Genomic DNA, 22,148 nt, shown 5'->3' with positions numbered 1-22,148 from the left:
TGTTTCGAGATGCGAGTTTCCATAATCCGACGATCGTCGTTAGACTTGATCGTCATTATTGAAAGTATTTGGAAATAAATTCAAATTTTTCTTATATCATTTGACTAGTGATCAAAAAGATTAAAATTGACAATTTTAATGGTCGATGTGTGTGTGTTTTGTGAGTTTAACGGTGTAAAACATCCAAACTACGTATGAATTTATATAGAAATTCTTTTTCACTATTTAGAGTAAGTCAAGTATATCTATTTGAATTTAAATCTTTATCATCATTTTTATTGAGCATTTTTATTTTCTCAGGCCGTTCATTATGACTACTTAGTTATGATAGCCGTAAAATGATATGAAAATTATAAATTTTAGTTTCTAAATACTTCGAATAATGTAGATATTAACTCTAACGGAGCCGATCGCTTCGATTTGGAAGTCCAATCATCGAAAACACTTGGTAGCCGGAGCGCTCCGCCAATTGCTACGCATTTAGCTATAGTAGCTAGCTTTTTATATATCTTATATTTATTATATATATAACTAGGCCCTGCTATGCTATTATCAGCACCAAGTCGATTGTTGCTATTCAATTTTTAGTCATTGGATTAAGAGATGTGCGGTTAGCGATGATCTGGGCCTCCTAAGGTTAGTGAAATGGGTTGATTGCAATAGTATATTCTAACGGACAGTGAAAATATCAAGGTAATCTACGGTCAAAAAACTTGTAGCACCAAGTGCTTCGTGGTATTAATAGATAGTAGCCCCAGACTATATAATTAATTATCAAATATATTATTTAATATATATATATATATATATATATATATATTATATATTATTATATTTATATATATATTATAAATTATAAATAAAAAAGTATAATATCCTTTCAAATAATACAACATTTTTTTAAATTATGCAACATTCTCTTCTAAGTAATGTACTATGGTTTACTATGGTTTTTGACCTTTTCCTCCAACTTCCATTGTACAGTTTGATAGCATAGAACTGTAAGCATGTGCTATTGCATGGACACTTGGTACTAAGAAGGACTTGGGACTTCTATTTCAACCAATTTCTAGTTTGTTAATGGAACTACAATGGCTTTTCCCTTTTCTCTTAAGGAAAAAATTTACCATTACATAAAACACCTACTTGGTCCTAAATCTTTTCTGTGCATTTAGTTGGTTCCTTGTTATTAATGCAACAAAAAAAGAACAAATTATCCAACAAGAATCTTAATCTTAAATTTCAAAAATGAAGGCATTACATTACAAATTGAAAAATGATGCACCACATAAAAAACACATACATAACAAATGCCTTTAAATGAGTGCTAATCGATATTTATTGATCTCTTTCTCCTGCAAATTTTAACTTTTTTAGTTGCACAAGATCGAGGATCAATCTATGTTGACACTTTCTTCAACACTTGCATTACTCAGGCACACAACAACAGGCATAATCGACTACAACAACACCTCAAAAACATACAGATAATATATATATATATGCAGTTCCATGAATTTTGCCTGGGGTGCTAATAAATATTCTCTCGATGTCTTTCTCCTACAAAATTTATTTTTTGAGTTGCACAAGCAGATCGATCGGTGTTAACACTTTCTTCAACACTTCTATTTCCGAGGCACCGGACTACAGAAACGATCTGACAAAGCATCTTATACTGAGACAGAACGAATCTAATCTCTCACATACGCTCTACTCCTTGGCCCTGAAAATACATACGGAAAAAGCTAATGAATATGAGATTGCATGGAACTGCAAAGCAGCTTTGGCAAATCCCATTTGAAAGAATGAAAATTATATTCACAAGTACCCAAATAACTCAAAACTTCCTATTAGAAACATCCAGTTCTAATGTCAAAGCAAACCAAAGAACAACTATGGATACAAATTTGAGTGCGAATAACAGCAATATATAATGTAATTTTCTAGTCCATCTACATGCGACTAGAAACATAAACCTTATTAAAAGTGCCTAGGGATCTGTAGAAATAGCAGGGAATGGTTAACATATGCAGATAGATGCCAACACCATATCTATTTTCTATTAAATTGCATTAAAGGGTAACTTAGGGGATCCTCAAGGTGACACATGCCCTCTAACCGCCGTCTTCTCAACCATCTTCATACTTGTATGTTTCTTTTATTAGTTTATTCGAATTATTTTAATCACTTCATTACTAGTTTTTTACGCATATAACTTCACAACATAATCTAATAGTTAATAAACACCTATACCTCTCCTCCACTCTCTTTCTTCTGATCTTTTTAACCAATATTATTCTAAATTGGAATAATATAAGGAAAAAGAGAATAAATATGTGAGTTGACTCACCTAGTCATATACGAGTCATCTGTAGTGTTGATGACAATCTCATCACCGGCTTCAACAAAGGGTGGAGCCTACAGCATGGAAAAATGTCAAGAAAATTGAGATATTTTCGATTTTTTTGAAATGTCCTAGGAGAAAGAAATAATCTCATGAGGATACAGGTTATCTAAGCACAAAGCAAATCAAATTGGTACAGCTTGCTCGTAATGAACTCCAACATTCTACCAAGAGGAAATCAGACAGCACATGATCAAAAAATAGAAAAAGAGGATGAAGATATAAAGTCTAAAATGAAAACTATAAAAAGAAAGAGTAAAGTCTCCCTAGAGTTGCTAAACTTTGCTACAACTTGTCAACGACGAAGGATTACCAAAGAATCAGGCTTATATGAAATCTCAAAAATGCTACGAGGGCAAAAAAAATTACAATTGACGAATATTCATATCAACTCAATGTTCAATTAGGGCTAAACTTTTGCTCTGCTATTGGTCTGGACTTTATCGTATACTCTTAGTTTGCTCATTTATGGCCTACATGAAGGAGTTCGACGTTACATTGCTAGAGGAGATCAATATTTTCAATTATGAAACATAGATTTTCTAGAAATCTGGTATTTATACAGATAGTCTGCATCCAAAAAAAAATTTCCTAAGGTGATCATATCATCATAGAGTCCACATATGAACAAAATATTTTGCTCTCTACCAGACTGCTGGGATCTCATAGTCTGGGGGTTTTGGGGCATTTTCTTGGGTTCCAGTCCCGGCCAGGGGAAGCCTCTGGGGCAGGTTGTTGGGGTTCAAATCTCTGAATTCTCAAATATATATATATATATATATATATATATATATATATATATATTTGTTCTCTTCTGAAAAACCACATATAATTGCATAAATTATTGATTAGTACTTCTCCCATCTCTTTCTCTACAAATGAAGAAAACTCACCTCTAAGAAGTAAATCCTATCTTGAGGACGAGCAATTTTTATTTTTCCCCCTTATGAGTTAAGCATGAAATCAATAGAAATCTAACTTTCGCCATGTAGCATCAAAAGTGAAACAAAACGAAAGTATAGCATATCAAAAGGTAAACCATTCAATTCTATGATATCACAAAATAAACAAATCAAAAAATCAAAGTACATTATTTCTATAGCTTTATTTTAAGAGTTCTAATTAATACATAGTTTGCAAGAAAAATTTGCACCGAAGAAGAGGGCATGTAATTTAGAAAAAGGAAAGTTAATCTCAGTAGAAATGCAAGCTTGAACCTCTAATTGCTCAATATCTTGTTATATGAAAAGATAAGAACATGGAGCACAGAGAATAAAAACAATTGGTATGTATTAGCATGCTAGTGGTACTTTTTATTGACTTACAAGCACTGTGAGACCATTATCCAGCACCACTCGTTTATACCTGCGTGTACAAGAGTTCATGAGAAAACATTCTTAATATAAGAACTTGAAAAGAAAATTACTGTTTACTGCCATTTTATTGCAATTGAAAAGTACTACCAATGGAAGTAGCAAAGATATCTTTTGTAACTGTCTGATCTAAGCGGGAGAAAATCGTGGGGATATTCATTGTCTAATTTCTTCTCTTTAAAGAATCGTTTGGTTCAGGAATAAGCAGCTCTTGCTTATTCCTGGTACAGGTATTACTTCTGGAATAAGTAGAAACTAGATCAAATGTGTTTGGATGAGAATTGAGTTTTTCTCAAGACTACATATAGCGTTTGGATTGTTAGACCGGAATAGTGGGAATAAGAATAATTATAGATTTTAAAAATATAATTTATCAATTAATTGATATCAAAATATGAATAATTTAATAAGTTAATTAATTTATTAATTAACTATAAAATAATTAATTATAAAAATGAGGCAACATATTAATTAGAAAAAATAATAATTTCATAGGTAAATTAATTAATTACAAAATTAACTTAATATATTAATTAATTAACTAATTAAAAAATAAGTGACTATATTAATTATATTAACGAAGTAGCTAATTAATTTCTAATTAATTAGCTTAATGGGGGTGAAACAATTGTTCCACACCCCTTAGGTGGAACAACTATTCCCACCTCTTAACGTGTTATTCTAGAAAAACACGTTAACGGTGAGGAACAAGAATTCCATCCCTTGTTTGGATGTAAGTGAGGGGAATAAGAGCTTATTCCCTACTTATACCCAGACCAAACAGCAGCTAAGAGGTGATTTTTGTACTAGGCATAGTTTAAAAGCACATCAAGGCGAAAGGCTCCTCAAGCCGAGGAAGACATAAGATGTGCCCGAGGAAGGTGAGCCGCATATTTACACAACTTTTCATAAACATACTCATCAAAAAAACAATGTGGCCACTAAAAAAAATAATTCAAGTTCGATTCTTGAAATTCATGTGGTTCAAAAACTAAATTATCACAATAAAGAACTCGCTCTAGCAAGGCAAATTGTACATCGAGAATGATAGAAATGACAAATAGGCTCAACATGGTCGTGGAAAACTGCTTATGCACCCATGCATGCTTGCCCCATCGTGGAGGAGAGTTGTTCTAGTCAAATTTCTCTGATGTGGGCCATCTTAGTGGTGACACATAGGTTTATGCAAAGAAGTTAGCATCTTACTCTATTGTTCACCTAGTGGACTAATATTGAGGATTAACACTAAAACTATGACCCTTTTCCTAGTTTATTAGATATTATAGACGAGCTTTTAAGAATATATTAGTCGCATCACCACCGCATAATCGTTTACAGTAAAATTGCAAGACAAATATACTGTATGCAAATATTTCAAAGAACAACCCATAGCTGTGTAAAAATTTTTGATAAGTTACAAAATGGCAAAACCTTCGAATTTCAAAAATGTGCGGCCAGCACAAAAAAAGATGCCAAAGACTGATAAGCATAATAAGTCTAATAATCATTATAAGATTGGATGAGCAGTATGAAATTCTTAAGATCATGGATATTAAGCTGAAAGTAATTTCCAAACTAAAATAGCACAAACTTCAAGAATCAAAAAAAGGTTCATGGAAAGAAATTGTATAAAATACTTACTGAGGAGCAGCAGTTAACCCCTTCGTGTTAGGCTGTGCTTCGACCACAGTACATGTGACGCGCTGAGGTACCGATGCAGACATTGGCCGGCCATCATAGTATTGTACTGTCACTGACATGTCATCTGTTTCACCATTCAATAACAAATATTTACCATCACCAAAATAACCAAGAACTTTAGCCAGCATCAGCAACATCTTGAGAAAAAGGGAAAAAAAAACACAATAGAAAATAGAACACCAAAAGCTTCAGCACTAGGTGAACAAATAAAATCTCAAAAAGAACAGGCATCTTTATGAAGACAGCTCACACATAGTACCAGTCGTGAAATCATAACAATGCTAAGACAAGATACAAAACACTTCTGTAAGTACTAAAGCTGATAGATAAAGACTTGGAGATAAAATTTAAAGTGATCTTTTAGGTGAAAAGATAATAAAGACACTTCAGAAACTTCTGAATACAGCCAAAGAAGGGCTTTTTTTGCAAATAACCCCCTTACAATTTTTTTTTTTTAAATTGGCCCTGTCAAAAATTTATTTGCAAAAATGGCCCTGGCCCCGCCACGCAAGCGCCACGTCAGCGCCACGCGGGCGGGGCTGGGCCAGATAATTAAGTTGAACACGGTGAACCATTCACCGTATTCAATACAAAGTTTTTGTATTGGACACGGTGAATGATTCACCGTGTCCAATACAATATAGCTAAGATCGAAATATTTGTATTGGACACGGTGAACCATTCACCGTGTCCAATACAAATAATTGGACACAGTGAATGGTTCACCGTGTCTAATACAAATACCTCCAACTTAGCCATCATTAGGGTATTTGTATTGGAGACGGTGAACCATTCACCGTGTCCAATACAAAAATTTTGTATTGAACACGGTGAATGGTTCACCGTGTTCAACTTAAACACCTGGGCCCGCCCTGCCCGCGTGGCGCTGACGTGGCGCTGGCGTGGCAGGGGCAGGGCCATTTTTGCAAATAATTTTTGGACGGGGCTATTTTTGTAAATAAAATTTGTCAGGGGATTATTTGCAAAAAAAGCCCGCCAAAGAATCTTACAGGAGATACGAAGAAAACCAGCATCAATTTTCTTTTCTTTCTTGTCAAGAGTTTGTATATCTACATGCTTAGATGAAGCTCACCATACAAGAAACAACTATCCCTTTCTTCAGATAGTTATACTATGTTTTCTTAACTTTTCCAAATCCGGAGACGAAGGGTATACAAGTTGGTTAAGAATGCAGAGTTCCTCAATTGAATTACTTCAAAAAATGATTCAATCACTTCAAGATTATAACGATGCAAAGGATCAATTTCACAAAGGTTCAAACTGGAATCCTGGAACAGCAATTTGGCAAAAACATAATTTGAATAATACAAATATGAGAATCTTGGGTACATAAACCAGTTCAGTCTATTAACAAAAACATAAACTAACAAAATGCCATTAACAAAACACTTTTCTCATTTTCCATTTAAACCTGGTTTTATTAAAACTAGCAGCCAACAATCCCTAAGCAGGAATTGTTTATTTAGACCAAACAAATCATAACTATGTAAGGAATTTTCCGTTAATTCTTTCAGTATGTTAAAGGTTGTCATCTTTAGAATCAAGTACAGCTATGCACAGACAGGAGTAAATTGGAATTTCAAAGGTACAAGAGGAGAAGTAAAAGAGACATACAAAAGAAAGGCAATTCTACTGATAAATAATTACATGGCTTTCTTCTTTCAAAAACAAGCATATAAATTCAAACTAGTAATCCAGCCTTTTAATATTTATTCTGGAAAAAATGCAGAAAACATAGGAAAACTCAAATAACAACTGTATTTCCAATAATCAAAATTCCAAACAAGGCAAAAATGACAACAGAATTCAATAAACAGATAAAGGATACACAGACAGTTATCTACCCCAAAATCAAATACAAAACCAATAGAAAATTGAAATATTAGCAACAGTAGCATATGTCTCTAGTCATTATGGTTCATTTATAGTTTCACCACATGTAATTGTGTCAATGAACAAGAAAAATCAGTTTCTACTTTGAGCATCGATAATTATCACCTTTTAGGTAGGCAGCAGCTTTTCCAAACATTTCTTTGGGAACTTCTAGTTGCTCAAACGTAGTAGGCCTGATAAAACAATGATCCACAGTTAGTTCATTCACAAAAGAAATTGTATGGATAATGTGAAAATTTAAAATAAGCTATGAAAGTATAAAACTGAAGGAAACCCACTCCATCAACATCACAGAGTCGCCTTCATGATACAAGAATGTGAATGACTTCTCTTCAACAAAAACCCCTGGTCACATGGGACAAAGTTAATTCAGCTTTATCAAATTGGTAAAATATGTAATAAATATTTCTTCCATTTAAGGATAATGTCTCTGCACTCCAATGATTTTCAAAAGATCTCTTAATTTCAAATTCATTATAGATAACATATCAATCCAAGATAATGTTGACTCTCTGTAACTTCACATGCTCCTAAGGCCCAAAGTACAGAGATGGAGTAACTCAAACTGCAACAGTCATTGAAATAGAAATCTTTTTGACTATCATTCCATGCAAGAACAAAAATACTCCCATCTCCTAAGAGTTCTCCTCAAACTTCAATCTATTTCAACCAAAAACTTGATGCAAGATGTGACGAGCCAGTATCAATATCAGGCAAAGTCTACTAACACAGAACATAGGAGGCATGCCATGACAAGTACATAGATGATGAGGCTTCCTTGAGATTGGGCATATCTAGAACAACAGTAGCATCAACACAGAACAACAGCAGCATCTACATGCCATATAATCAGAAGACTAGACAAAAGAGAACCTTCTATCATCTACAAAAATAACTCACTAGAGGATATAATTATCGATCCACACTAGTGCTTTAAAATCCGAATATTCACCCACACTAAATATTGCTTAACACACCCTTCTTAGAGATTAGATCTTTCAAATCTAAGTGAAAATTTGACTGGTATAAAAATCAACTAATAAGATAGAGAGAGGATGATAAACGCAGGAAGTTCTCAAGGTGCATCTTTGGTTTGTCAAATAGCATTCTATTTTAACGTCTTACCCCTAACCTAAACACCATAGACAGAATACTTAATGCAGTCCAAATTCAGTTGAATAAATTAAATGAAGACTAGAGTGAGCACCATACAAGCCTAACAGTGTCTTGATCAACTTATGTGTGCCCAACAGGATATAGGTATAAATCAAGTGAGAACAAAGAGCAATATGCTTATTCAGTGGAATAGTACTTGAAGTGGAGTGAAACCAAAACTAAGACAATATTATGATGAATTGCAATGTTGGTAGTCAGACAGGCTCAAACCAAAAAGAAGAAGAAGAAGAAGAAGAAGCCATCTGAGTCCCTCGATGCTCGTACATGCCAATTCATCAAGTTCTGAAACATGGCACCAATGATATCAAATCAAAAGGACAGCCCTAAAGTGGCTGTACAATAAATGACACGTATTGTGTCGAAGATAAGAATAACTTCAATGGCTTCATAAACTTCCTAAGAGTTAACCACATGATCAACATATAACATAGTCCACAACTCAGTTGACTACCTCTCAATTATAAGTCTTATCGACTTATTAATGGAAAAACTTTAGCATCTTCAAGCATCAACTTGTGCAAATTAGTATATGATTTTTTTTTTTTGATTCCCTGGCACCAACCAATGGTGATCCTTAAGCATACAAATGCATTTTCCAAGTTTTGCTCCAGAGCTATTTTCCATCGTAACAACTCAAATAGTGAAATAGATTATCAGGTAAATACCCTGTCCAAACATCTGCTGATGTTGTTAAAACAATTTTCAACCAACCAACTATTTTCAATTTTTTAAGTATCACAGCAATCAATTAGGGCAAATGTAGGGCTTCTTTCTAGATAAACGAGTTGATGACTAGTTAGATAGAGATAGAGCTAAGATAACATTAAAACCAAGAGTCATCATTTCAGAATGGACAAATATGGACAAATATACGACGTATAAAATTGGGAGGTTCTTGGAAAGGACTAGTGTAGTCAAAACCTTCTGTTCATTTCTAGCACTAGTTTTCCGTAATCCATACATGATGCTCACAGTAATGAAGAGAAAGTGGTCTACATATAATTGTTTCATCCTAACACTGGATATGCAGTTCTAACTATTTTAGGCTAGCACAACACTTTTTTTTGAATCATTACTAAAGGTTAGGTTATGTAATAACCCAGCCCACTAGTACTAATAACTTGATGGACCCAAACAATCGACCCAAAATTATTAAGCCCAATTATTAGTATTGCAGGCTTACAGCCCCCTGTTCCCTATATTCCTATCCGATGTGGCAATGTGGGACTATTGATGCATTACAGACTCCCTTGATTTAGACCCTAACGTCCTCGTCAGGTCTCCAATTCCCAAGCTCAAATCACCAGGCAATGTGAGAGTGAGACCGTTCTTACACTTCCGACTAGTACACCTGCTCTGATACTAAAATGTAACGACTCAGCCCACTAGTAATAATAACTCGATAGGCCCAAAGCCCCAAACCATCAGTCTAAAATACTTAAGTTCAGTTATTAGTATTAGACTCTTTGGTCCTTATATTCTCAATTATATTCCCTTTTCTATCCAATGGGGGATGGGACTATTGGAGCATTATAGGTTACACTTCTGTAAACACTTCAATCATGAAGAAATAATTGTGCACTACAAAGGAATTATATGAAACATAGCTCTCACAGCTTTGACACAAAGCAACCTTCTATGAATGAAAGACCTCAAATTACTGTGATTTGCAATTTATTTAACATGCAGGAAAGGAGCAATTGAATATATAGGTACGGTCCCCTCTCTCGACTAAATATTCCTACGAACTTATTTATCTTTCCATGTATTTTCATGTAACAAAAAGTTCAACTTCACCACCTAGTTCCTAAGTTGAAAGATTTTGCAGTCCAATGCAATAAGACTCAGTAGGACAAAGAAAAAAAAATGCAGAGTATAGATGAAAAGCATATTAAACAAACAGAGGATAATATGTAGCTGCTTGCTGAAAAGGTTCTGGTGTGTATATACTCTCAATAGCTTCATCGGTGCGAAATCTTTCAGTTGTCTTGTTACCAGTATCAACATCGCGAAGTTCGACCTATCAAGACAAAAAACTAAGGTTCTGGTTGCTTAAGGAAAAAACATATGTGAAATGTATAAGAAAGGAACCGTAATAGGTTAAAAATGCTGCAAATGATGAAAAATATTACGATTAACTTTTAAGAGTACTGTAATGACTACATTTCTTAAAAAGCAACTACATAAGGACGATAATATACTCATTATATAACAAGACCATGCCAACCTAGGCCGATCAGCCCAAAAATCGAAATGTAAGTTCTAAGATCTAGGCCCGATATCAAGTCCACTGAAACAAAAAATGCCATTGACAACAATATCCTTCAATTATATATCTAGCGGAATGAACCTATTATACAAAGTTGAGAAAACTTTTTACTCAAGAAGTTCAATGTGAGGACTAAGATTTTTCCCCATGTAAATTTGACACGTTTTTAGTGTTATTGTGTGTAATTTAATTTGAAAATCGCTCGTCAAATTTCAGCGAAAAATGATTTAAAATAAAGATTTTACTCAATTAATACGATTCACTTAAATGAATAGTAACTCGCGTTTTCAGTTGCAGCCATTGAGTGAAGTTGGCTTTGGACGCGAATCTGACTACGTTTTGGGCGATCCAATAGCTCGTTTTCGCTGGTCCGACTATGTGGTGCTGATGGATTTTGTGTTCGACGCACGGTTTTCGAGAAAAGTGGCTTTTATCACGTGTAGGGTAGTTATTTCTCACTATTTTTGCTTTTTAAAAGCACCCGATGCTCCGTTTTGCGTGAAAACCCACGAGCGGGGGTCTTTTTGTGAGAGTCAGTGGAAAGGGACTGGATCGTAAAAATTGAGGGTTGGAGGACTTGTAGGCGATTATTCCTTTAGAATACTATTGTGATTAGGATGAGTAATTAGGGTTCAATAAACCTAAAAACATCACCCTAATCCCTAATCCTCTCCTCCTTGGTCCACCTGTGAGATCCCTGTGCCTGCGCCGCCGCTGACCAGGACCATTGCCGCCATCACCCCCTAACCCCGGCGACCGTTCCCGTGCAATCTCCGACGCCGCCGTGCACCAGGAGGCCACCACGGTTGAGGAGGAGCCGAAAGAGCTCATGAGGCCGTGGGGACCCACCCGGCAGCCAGCAACGCACCGCACCGCACCACCATGAGCCATCACCGGCAGTACCAAAAGGACCTCTGGCGCCGCCCCTGCCCTTCCCGAGCCGCCGCTGCAGAGGGTGCCCTAGTCGCGGCCTCTCTCTAGCCCTCAACACCACTGCAGCCTCCTGCCGCCGGCCAAGGGTCCCGATCACCTCCCCTGGGTGCAATGACCTCGCCCTGGCCGAAGCCCCACCCCGCCGTGCTGTCGACCGTCGGCTGCAAAAAACCCTAGCTAGGCTTGGACCAAGGTTTTAAGTGCCCGTCGGCACGAGCCATATCCACCGTGCCACACCGTGCCAACAAGATACCGACACGATACAGACCCCGTGCCGATGGCACAGCTCAAAACCCTCTATTCTTTAAATTAGTAAGTAATTTCCTCAATAACGTTCAAAAAATGTGATAAAAAAACATAATAAATAGTTAAAATATTTTATTACTAAAGAAAATAAATATTTCATACTATTATGCGTCGGCATACAAGAATTTTTTTGACCGGCACTCATCGGCACGTCTCGGCACGCACCGTGTCGGCAAGTTTCCGACACGACCCCGTGCCACAGCACTTAAATCGTTGGCTTGGACGCAAACCAAGGGTGGGCTAGGGCTAAGTTTGGTTTTCCGACCACTTAAGACATCACCAAACCACCGAAGCGTGAGCACAGCGTCTTTAGGGCCTTGTGGAGTTCCGTGCTCACTTTTTTTGCGGTCAGTGGAGTCCCGGTGCGTGCGACGAACTCGGCCGCTTCCAGGATCGTGCAAGTGGAGGGTTTTTTTTCACTATTTTGAAGTTCTTCGGTCATCTTTTGCATTTCGGACAATAAGCACGAGTATTGTTGCGTTGAGACGAACCAAATAGATAGGCTGGTTTGATCCGTTATGACGCAGATCGGGGCAACGAGCCTAAAACTTGTTTTCTATGCATTATTTGAATAGTAGTTGATGCAATAGTTGGATAGTTTGCGTGTTTTATGCCATAGGGACCCTGCGCACTGCCCCGGACAGCGTGTGATCGCTGTCAGCCACCTCTTGACTGATCTTCAAAGGTCCGGGAGCCGTTACGGAGTGAAAACGAGGTTCCACAGCGTCGTTTGGTGGAAATTCGCCGATCGAACGCGGTGCAAGCTATAGTTTTCAAATTCTAGCATTGTGGATACTTTAAGAACCCCACCAAGCCTTGTTGGCTGGTTTCTACTGCCATCCTTGAAGATCGGAGGTAGTAGATTAGCGACGGAAGGGTTTTGGAGCCAAATTCGGCGATTTCGGAAATCCGATTCGATAGATTCTAGCGTAGTTGAGCCTGTAGTATTGGTTGAGGTTTGTTGCTGCCTGGACGTTTGTTTTGGTGCATTTGGGGACAACGAATAGTTACGGTAGGAATCGGGAAAATTCCGGAGCAGTTTGACAGTTCTGGAGGCATTCCACTGAGTTTTCGGAATTTTCAGCGTTTGTTAGGGGAATTGGCTTCTGTAATCGTTCCTTCCCAAGTTATGAGTCATGTTTGCTTTGGTTGGGTTCGTGTGAGGGTAGAACCTGACTTAGTGGATCTTTCTAGGTCCGGTAGACGGTTCCGTGCTTCCTGAACAGCGAGATTTACGGTATACAGATGGGTGCTTCAAGCTAGTAGTCGATGAGATCGTTTCACCTATTTTCCTTTTCTTTGCTCTTCTATATCCATATCTTAGTCTCTACATGACGGTTTTGCCTTTGTTTACTATTCACATACCTATACTTGTTGTTTGCATGGTGATAGTTGTTGTAGACATGTAGAGTAGGCTTGTACTTTACTATCTATCGGACCTTTAGATCCAGGCATTGCAATTCTTTTGCTATTGTTGCATATCACACTAGTTGATCATGTTCGGCGTTTATACGCTAGGCATCTGCCCTCGGCCAAGACACCGGCTTTCTACTGGCTTTCATGTTGAGCATACTGCATGACTTAGTCACAGCACTTTGAGGCATATTCATGACACCAGGTCGGTTTGGCCACCGACCAAGTAGTGTACTATCTGGATGGGTTGTCCAGTGAACGCATGGTACAGGTCGGTGCAGGCAATGTAACAGGCAACGCTTACGGTCCACAGACCGATATAGTAGGCACCGGATTGGGTTCAAGTTGTTTTGCTTATCCTTGAGGCATTCCTTCGTTTGGATTACTATTACAGTAATAGTTACAATTACTTGCTTCTTTACTGTTCCGCATTCCTTACTACTGTAGTTCGCTTTCATATCACAGCGTATATACTTATTACTCGTTCTCCTTTGTTTTCAGTGAATACGGCTTGCCTTCGTGGCTTTGTCGTACACACAGAGAAACCTCTTTTTGTGGTTTTTCACACCCTCTTTTTCCCAGGTGTCATGGAAGGAGGGATGGGTCACAGTGTGACAGGAGGACGCACTGGCTAGTGGATTTAGTGGTTACCCGGTTAAATCCCTCAACTTAGTGGTAGTAATAAATATAATAAAGGGCTTTTTTTGCAAATAGCCCCCTCACAAATTTTTTTTAAAAAAATAGCCCTGTCCAAAATTTATTTGCAAAAATGGCCCTGGCCCTGCCACGCAAGCGCCACGTCAGCGCCACACGTGCGGGGCTGGGGCCAGGTGTTTAAGTTGAACACGGTGAATGGTTCACCGTGTCCAATGTATCATACACACCCATGTTTGGGTGTCTATAATACATAGGACACGGTGAATGGTTCACCGTGTCCAATACGCGGTGAACTGTTTACCGCGTTTAGACACGGTGAACCATTCACCGTGTTCTTTTTGAACACACCCCCTAAGCTGTCTTCCTCTTCCCCCAAACTCTCTCTCTCTCTCTCTCTCGCTCTCTTCCTCTTGCTCTCTCTCTGGCCAACGCCGACGCCGCCGCCCTTCGCCGCCGCCGCCGCCCTTTGTTGCCCGAGGTAGCTCCCCACCCTCATTCTCTCTCTAGCCTTAGAAGCCCTCCCTACCCCCCATCTCTCTCTCTCTCTCTCTCTGTGGCCCACCCCGCCGGCGCCGGCGCCGCCCTCACCTGTCCCGTTTGCTCTCTCTAACCGCTCTCTTTTCCTCTCATTCTCACTGTGGTGCAACGCCCCCCCCCACAATGGCTTCTCATTGTGAGAAGCCTCTGTGAGTCTCACAAGGGCTTCTCACAGTGAGAAGCCTTTGTGAGGCCTCTCATTGGCAACCCCCCTCCCCCCCCCTCACAGTGTCTTCTCTCTGTGAGAAGCCTCTGTGAGACTCCCTCACAGTGGCTTCTCTCTGTGAGAAGCCTCTGTGAGTCTCACAGAGGCTTCTCACGGTGAGAAGCCTTTGTGAGGCCTCTCATTGTGCAAACCCCCCTCACAGAGTCCTCTCACTGATTGTTCTCGGTGTCTTTGTCACATGTCAATCCTTAGCTCTTAATTGGCAAAGCAGTCGCGCCGACCGTACTTGTACAATGGTAATAGCATCTCTTACCCTCTCTTTTGTTGTATGTTAGAAATGTGGTATGTCTTGAGTTTAATATTTTTGTACATTTTATTATATTACTTTAGAACTCTATATCTGGCGATTGTGTTCCTTTCTATATTCATTGGGATGAAAATTTTGTCGAGAACAATAATGTACCACGATATATTTGTGGCCGTAAAGAATTGGTTGCGGTCCGAAGCCATATCTCATTTCGAGATTTAGAGATGGAAATATACAATGTTACTAATTATGATCGAGTGGAAGACCGTCTACGCACACGGTGAAATGTCTAATGGGAGGCGAATGGAAATTAGTTAATGTATCAAATGACAATACACTATATGGCATGATGAGAATTTTTTCGTTCCATGGATGTATAAAATTATTCGTGGAGAAAGATGTGTCGACGACACACGACCGTCCAAATACCGTTTATCAAACGGAAATGCGTCGTAGTCGCAATGATCAAAGGAATTACGTCAATCGCGAACGAGTTCGTACATCAAGGTATAAAGTAATGGTCTTTATAATTCTTTTTCGTGATTTCTCAATTAGTTTAGGTGCGCGAAATTAATAACTTTGTCTTGGAAGTGTTACAGAGAGTTTGGAGTCCCATCTCTGCCAGTTAGTGCGGTATTGCCATCTGCTATGATAAATTCGTCTCCGTTGGTTGATCAAAATAAGTGGTAGGTGATTATATAATTTAGTTACATGAAAAATTAATGTGAATAGTTAATCTTATATATCTCTACAGGTCTACTGTCCCTCCTTATCAAAGTGAAGGTCCATCATCTTATGTTCATGAATGGACGGATTGGGAAGTCAGAACCACTATCCCTCCTTATCAAAATGAAGTTCCATCATCTAGTGTTCATGAATGACCGGCTTGAGAAGTAAGAAATACTATCCCTCTTTATCTAGATGCAAGTCCAGGACTATTTAGTGTTCATGAATGGCCGACTTGGGAAGTAAGAAATACTATCCCTTCTTATCAAAATGAAGGTCCATCATCTTGTGTTCATGAATGGCCGGCTTGGGAAGTAAGAAATACTATCCTTCCTTATCAAAATGAAGGTCCATCATCTACTCATCGTGAATGGACCAATCGGGACGTGACTACAACTGATAATGAGGACGTAATTCGAAATTCCATCATATAGCAAGGCTTGGCGGGCACATAATAAAGCATTACAAATTATATACGGTAGTTGAGAGCAATCATACAGCGACCTTCCTCGATACTTCTCTATGTTGGAATCAACAAATCCAAGAACTATTACAAAGATTGATTATATTAGTATGGCGAGCAATACGAGAATGTTTTCACGAGCCTTTTGGGCTTTTGGACCGTCGATTCATGGTTGGGAGTATTGCCGGCCATTATTTAGTATCGATGCTATCCATTTGTATGGAAAATATGAAGGCCACGCATTAATTGCCACAAATGTCGATGCCAATGGTGGTTTATTTTCGCTAGCTTTCGCAATTTGTGAGGGGGAGAATGGCTCGAATTGGGAGTGATTTTTAAGTTGCCTAAGAAGGTATATAACAAAATCTCGAGTTATTATACTAATTTCAGATCGTTTTAAAGGCCTAGCGAACCTCGTTGCACTTGTATTCCCACCAACTGAAGATCATGCTCATCGATGGTGTTTGCGACATATGAAGGCCAATATGAATATTCATTTCAAAGCAAAACACTTATTTAAAATATTTTATCGAATTAGGAATGCTTCAGAAGAACGACAATATTACGCATTAAAGGAAGAATTGAAAGCTATGGATGAAGAAGCTTGGCTTTGGGTTGACAATCTTCATAACGATAGGACATACTGGGCTAAAGCTTTTGATGGTGGTCGACGATTTGGTATTATGACAACTAACCGATCGGGAAGTTTAAATGGGGTGTTGAGGGGAGTTCGCGCCTTACCAATTACAGCTTTTGTGATGGCAACGTTTCATCGAGTGGTTGAATTTTTTCTAAAACATCGGGCGGAGGGCGCTGCAATGTCTACGCAATTTGTATCGACCGTTGAAAACACCATCAATAGCCGGATGAGAATTGCCTGAGCATATACAGTTCGACGATTTGGATTTCACGAATTCGAAATACTTACTGGCGGTGATGATCGATACCAAGTGATTATCAATAGAAGCAGTTCTACATGTTCATGTTTGTGTTTGCAACTCACAGGAATCCTTTGTTCACATATTTTGTCATGTTGTAGTTCTTCACACATGAACATAGATTATTATGGCTTATGTTCTCCTTGGTATACTGTCATATCCTATTGTAAGGCTTATGAACCGCAGTTCCACCCGGTTCTTGATCGTCGTTATTGGATCGCGTTATATGAATCCCCTATACTTCTACCGCGCGGGAGAAGGAAAAAGGGACGACCCAGATCTACGCGTATCCGTAATATTATGGACGAAGCCGCTGGGAATAGGAGGGGCAAGTGTAGTATCTGTAAACAGCTTGGACATTATAAAAGCACTTGTCCTGAAAATCAGTAAAGAAGGACCGAGAGACGTTGTCGATAGATTTTTCTATATGAAAATGACACTTAACGTCTTTAATATTTTATGCTTACGCACTAATATTACATCATGTTGTTTCTAACTCAGATTTATTTTGCCAATTGCAAATGGACGATCATGACGAGCCGGGACCTATTGATACATCCGTGCTGACTGAGCAGCCACGGCATAGATCTACTTTGATCAGAGAGGAGGTGAATTTTTTTTAAACATTTCTAATTTACGTAGATGTTCTTTAATTTATGTACTAATTTTGAGCTGATATTCACAATCATGCAGGGTTATTTTCCTGTTCAATTTACGGAGCATGGCCGTAAAAAGAACATATGGCAGTGCGAGCATCCTGCGATGTTGGACTTACTGCGACGAGCAGGATTTTATTACGTTTCACGATTGCGCCGCCTACAGCTCGATCAGTCGTTATTGGGAGCATTAGTCGAGATGTGGCGGCGGAAGACGCAGAGTTTCCATTTGCGACACGGAGAGATGAGTATTACATTGATGGACGTCGCAGTTATTACGGGACTCTGCGTCGATGGTGGGGTTGTGACTGGAGGGGGATCCTATCAGTGGGCAGAGCTCTACGGATTACTTCTCGCGGTGGTTCTGCAGGATATTAGGGGTAGTGAGATCAAGATCGACTGGTTATATCAGCATTTCCATGATATCCCCTTAGATGCACCTCCCGCTATTGTTCGAGCTACAGCGAGAGTATATATTCTATTTGAGATAGAATGTAGTTTATTTCCAAATCCAAGCGGGAATAGGGTGCATTTGAAATGGTTGCCACATCTAGAGGATTTTGACCTTTGTGGTGAGTTGGCATGGGGTGCAGCCGCGCTAGCTCATCTTTATCGCGCCCTAGGAAATGCTTGCATCAGGGGGAAGGTCGAGTGTTGTTGTTTTGGGACATTAGTTCAGGTACAATTTGCGACACGGACCCTTACAATACTTCTATTTAAGTCATGGTTTTTGTTTCCATTTCTAACAAGAATGTTTTATTTGTATAGATCTGGGCATGGGACCACCTGCACATTGGCCGCCCTGAGGTAGTAGGAGCGCAGCCTGAGCTTGTCGACATGCCACTAGGGTGTCGGTAAGTATTTTTTCATTTTAAGGTTTTCTATATACTATTTATTCATAACTAATATGATATAAATGAATCAGGTGGAATACCAGGCTGGCTTTTCGGGACAATGTCAGGACTACTGACATTGAGTTTTATCGTGATCAGCTGGATCAGCAGTTAGAGTCTCAGGTAAATAAAAGTTACTCAATCTGTCGAATTTTGTATTCAATGCTAATCTACTTCTTTTTTGGATTGAAATTTTGTTTTAGTTTGAATTCTAGGAGGTCAGTATAGTAGTTTAAGGAACAAACAAAGAGGCAACTAGTCCAAAAACTGTAGGAAGATATGGTTTTGACGTGATATGGAGCTAGTTCAAAAACTGCATCAAGTCAACAAAATATGGTTTCATGATTAAGTGATTTGACGTGTATGCAACTAATTCAAGTACTTGAGTAATAAAGAAATCGAAATTCGATTATCATTCCATTTTGAAGCCGAAAACGTCCTTTTGGCCATATCTTCGCGTAGGCTCGACGGATTGCCGAACCGACTTCACCAACGTGTTCGCTTTACCCTCAATTAGGTTTGTACGCGAGCAATTTCAAGTTAAGGTCTCAATCCTGCAAAAGTGCATTATCGAGCTTAGTGAATACACTTTACTAGTTTCAACTTCCAACTAGTTTCAACTATTTATGATAACATAGTTTCAACTTCCAACTAGTTTCAACTTCGAACTGTATATTAACTAGTTTCAACTTCCAACTGCCAACTGCCAACTAGTTTCAACTAGTTTCAACTTCCAACTAGTTTCAACTATTTATGATTACATAGTTTCAACTTCCAACTAATTTCAAGTTCCAACTGCTTATTAACTAGTTTCAACTTCCAACTGCCAAAGCCAATATACTATATATATATATATAGCTTTTCTAGGTTTCATAACAAACATGGCTTAATAATCAAGAAACCCATGTCAAATCCCTCTTAGCATCAATACCATCATCCTTAACAAAAGAACAGTGTATAATTACTTTGGATTTTCTTGCTGTTGCATTTCTTCTCACCTCCACTTCCATCTTACTCCAAACCCCTCTAAATACTTCTCACCTCCACTTCCATCTAGCCCCACACTTCCAAATTAACTCGGGGACACCACACATTATCCTCAAGCCTCACTTTGATCTATTTAATCAAAGTTAGCGTCCCAATCCGAAAATTCCTTTCTCACTTTGTTTCGTGCCCAATTCGCGCCCAAACACTCATTTATCTTCGGATTTCATTCTCACACGTCCAAAATCACTCGGGGAAGATGCCCAACTAGCTCCAGTTTCACTTCGATCCTCTAGCTCAAAGTTGACATCGCAACCTAAGGTTTCCATATATTACAACACCAATATATGTGATTTCCTTTCAATACTTCGTCATATTTTTATAGTAATCATATGTATTTTTCACAATAGTTCATTTTTTATAACACGAGATCAACATAGTTTAATTTTGATAACTAATCATATGTATTTTTCACAATAGATTACATGGAGGCCTTATGACGACACAGTGTTAGAGACGCTCCCACTTTTTTGTCTGGCCGGGTCCCAGGTTTGGCGATCGAGGTCTTTCTTAGTCTGCTTCCACATTATTGAGCTCCATCATCCCGATCGTGTGCTTCGACAGTTTGGGCTATTACAGCATATACCTGAAGCAGTGCTTGTCATACCTCGCATCAATTCACGAGGCAGAGCAGATAAGGATTGGACGGCATATCATGCTTCATACATTCAGCGTTGGAACAATAGACTGGTAGATATAGCAGACGTGGCCCCTGGGACAGATCCAGATCCGATACGAGCTACTACTGTTTACATGCAGTAGTATTGGACGATCACCAGGAGGTGGATATCTACACCTGTACAGCGGCTACCACTCGCGTATCAGCCACGTGGGCACGTCGAGAAAGTATTGGTATGATTGTAATATATAATATCTTTTTATATTTAGTTTTATATTTACAAGAAAGTTTCGTATAATCTTTTTGATTGTGCTTTTATTTCAGGTCGATATCGTGCAGAGATCACATTATACGATCAGACGTGTCCTACCAGATATTTCAGGAGGTAGAGTATTAGATGCCCTATCACAGGTTGCCGATCAGATAGAAGCAGTTTTGGAGAGTTTACCTACGCTTCCACACTATGTACCTCCAGGACCAGCAGACTATGGTGGAGCATCGACGTCCGACCATGCACCAGTATATAGTCCACCGAAGCCATCATCACCTATAGAGGAGCCACCTTATGCTGATGTTATGGACCCGGCACGAGCACCAGTACCACAGGATCCACCTCGAGCAGTTGATATTGTTTATTATAGGCGCCGACGACATATGAGGTCTATCCGTACAGATCAGCCCTCCTCTTCAGCTCCCCCATGGCCAGACATACTACCGACACCTACTACTGCTGTGATTGAGCCGGTTATTAAGGGTGCTGCTATCGAGCATCCTCAATAACCGGTTATCAAAAATGAACTATTGTGAAAAATATATATGATTACTATGAAAATATGACGAAGTATTGAAAGGAAAGCACATATATCGGTGTTGTAATATATGGAAACCTTAGGTTGCGATGTCAACTTTGAGCTAGAGGATCGAAGTGAATGTGAGGTTGGAGTCTAGTGGGCATCTTCCCCGAGTGATTTTTGGACGCTGAGAATGAAATCCGAAGTATAAAGTGAGTGTTTTGGGCGCGAATTGGGCGCGAAACAAAGTGAGAAAGGAATTTTTCGATTGCGACGCTAACTTCGTGATTAAAAGATTGAAAGTGAGGCTGAGATAATATGTGAGTGTCCGCCGGATCTGTAGTTAATTTGGTAATGCTGTGCGGGCCTAGTTAACATGAGTTTTAGAAAGTATTAGGGGTTTGAGCAATGATGGAAGTGGAGTGAGCAAGAAATGCAACAACAAGAAATCCAAAAGTAATATACACGTTCTTTGTTAAGGATGATGATATTGATCCTAAGGGGATTTGAAACAAATGGGTTTCTTGATTATTAGCATGGTTTGTCTATAACACCTAAAAAGCTATATATTATATATATATATATATATAATATATATATATATAATATATATATATAATATTGGCCTTTGGCATGTTGGAAGCTTGAAACTAGTTAATAAGCATATTGAACTTGAAACTAGTTAGGAGTTTGAAACTATGTATTCATAAATAGTTTGAAACTAGTTGGAAAGTTGAAACTGAATGTGAAACTAGTTTTGCAATTGGCAGTTGGAAGTTGAAATCTAGTTATATAGCAGTTCGAAGGTTGAAACTAGTTGGAAGTTGAAGAACTGATGTTATCATATAATTAGTTGAAACTA

The 22,148-nt window shown here is 38.6% G+C and overlaps 2 protein-coding genes across 3 annotated transcripts; one reads left to right on the top strand and one right to left on the bottom strand.

Moving 5' to 3' along the window:
- Positions 1,287 to 17,411, bottom strand: LOC109715182 (elongation factor P). 2 transcript variants are annotated; one of them, XM_020240068.1, is made up of 9 exons: positions 17,274 to 17,411; positions 10,519 to 10,588; positions 8,779 to 8,850; positions 7,671 to 7,737; positions 7,498 to 7,565; positions 5,419 to 5,542; positions 3,730 to 3,769; positions 2,351 to 2,418; positions 1,287 to 1,723 (listed from the first exon to the last, which is right to left on the bottom strand). In XM_020240068.1, the coding sequence occupies exons 1-9, from the start codon at positions 17,400 to 17,402 to the stop codon at positions 1,711 to 1,713; spliced, it is 651 nt and encodes a 216-aa protein (XP_020095657.1). In that variant the 5' UTR covers positions 17,403 to 17,411; the 3' UTR covers positions 1,287 to 1,710. The 2 variants fall into 2 exon arrangements, with proteins under 2 accessions (XP_020095657.1, XP_020095658.1); XM_020240069.1 differs by lacking the exon at positions 8,779 to 8,850.
- Positions 17,755 to 21,416, top strand: LOC109715181 (serine/threonine-protein phosphatase 7 long form homolog). The gene is made up of 5 exons (XM_020240066.1): positions 17,755 to 17,891; positions 17,977 to 18,618; positions 18,708 to 18,793; positions 18,865 to 18,955; positions 20,297 to 21,416. Exons 1-5 carry the CDS (start codon positions 17,805 to 17,807, stop codon positions 20,636 to 20,638), a joined length of 1,248 nt encoding a protein of 415 aa, XP_020095655.1. The 5' UTR covers positions 17,755 to 17,804; the 3' UTR covers positions 20,639 to 21,416.

The sequence above is a fragment of the Ananas comosus genome, linkage group 9 (assembly GCF_001540865.1).
Source record: "Ananas comosus cultivar F153 linkage group 9, ASM154086v1, whole genome shotgun sequence".
Taxonomy (NCBI): Eukaryota; Viridiplantae; Streptophyta; class Magnoliopsida; order Poales; family Bromeliaceae; genus Ananas; species Ananas comosus.
The sequence above is the reverse complement of the archived record's forward strand: the minus strand, read 5'-3'. Positions and strand labels throughout refer to the sequence as shown.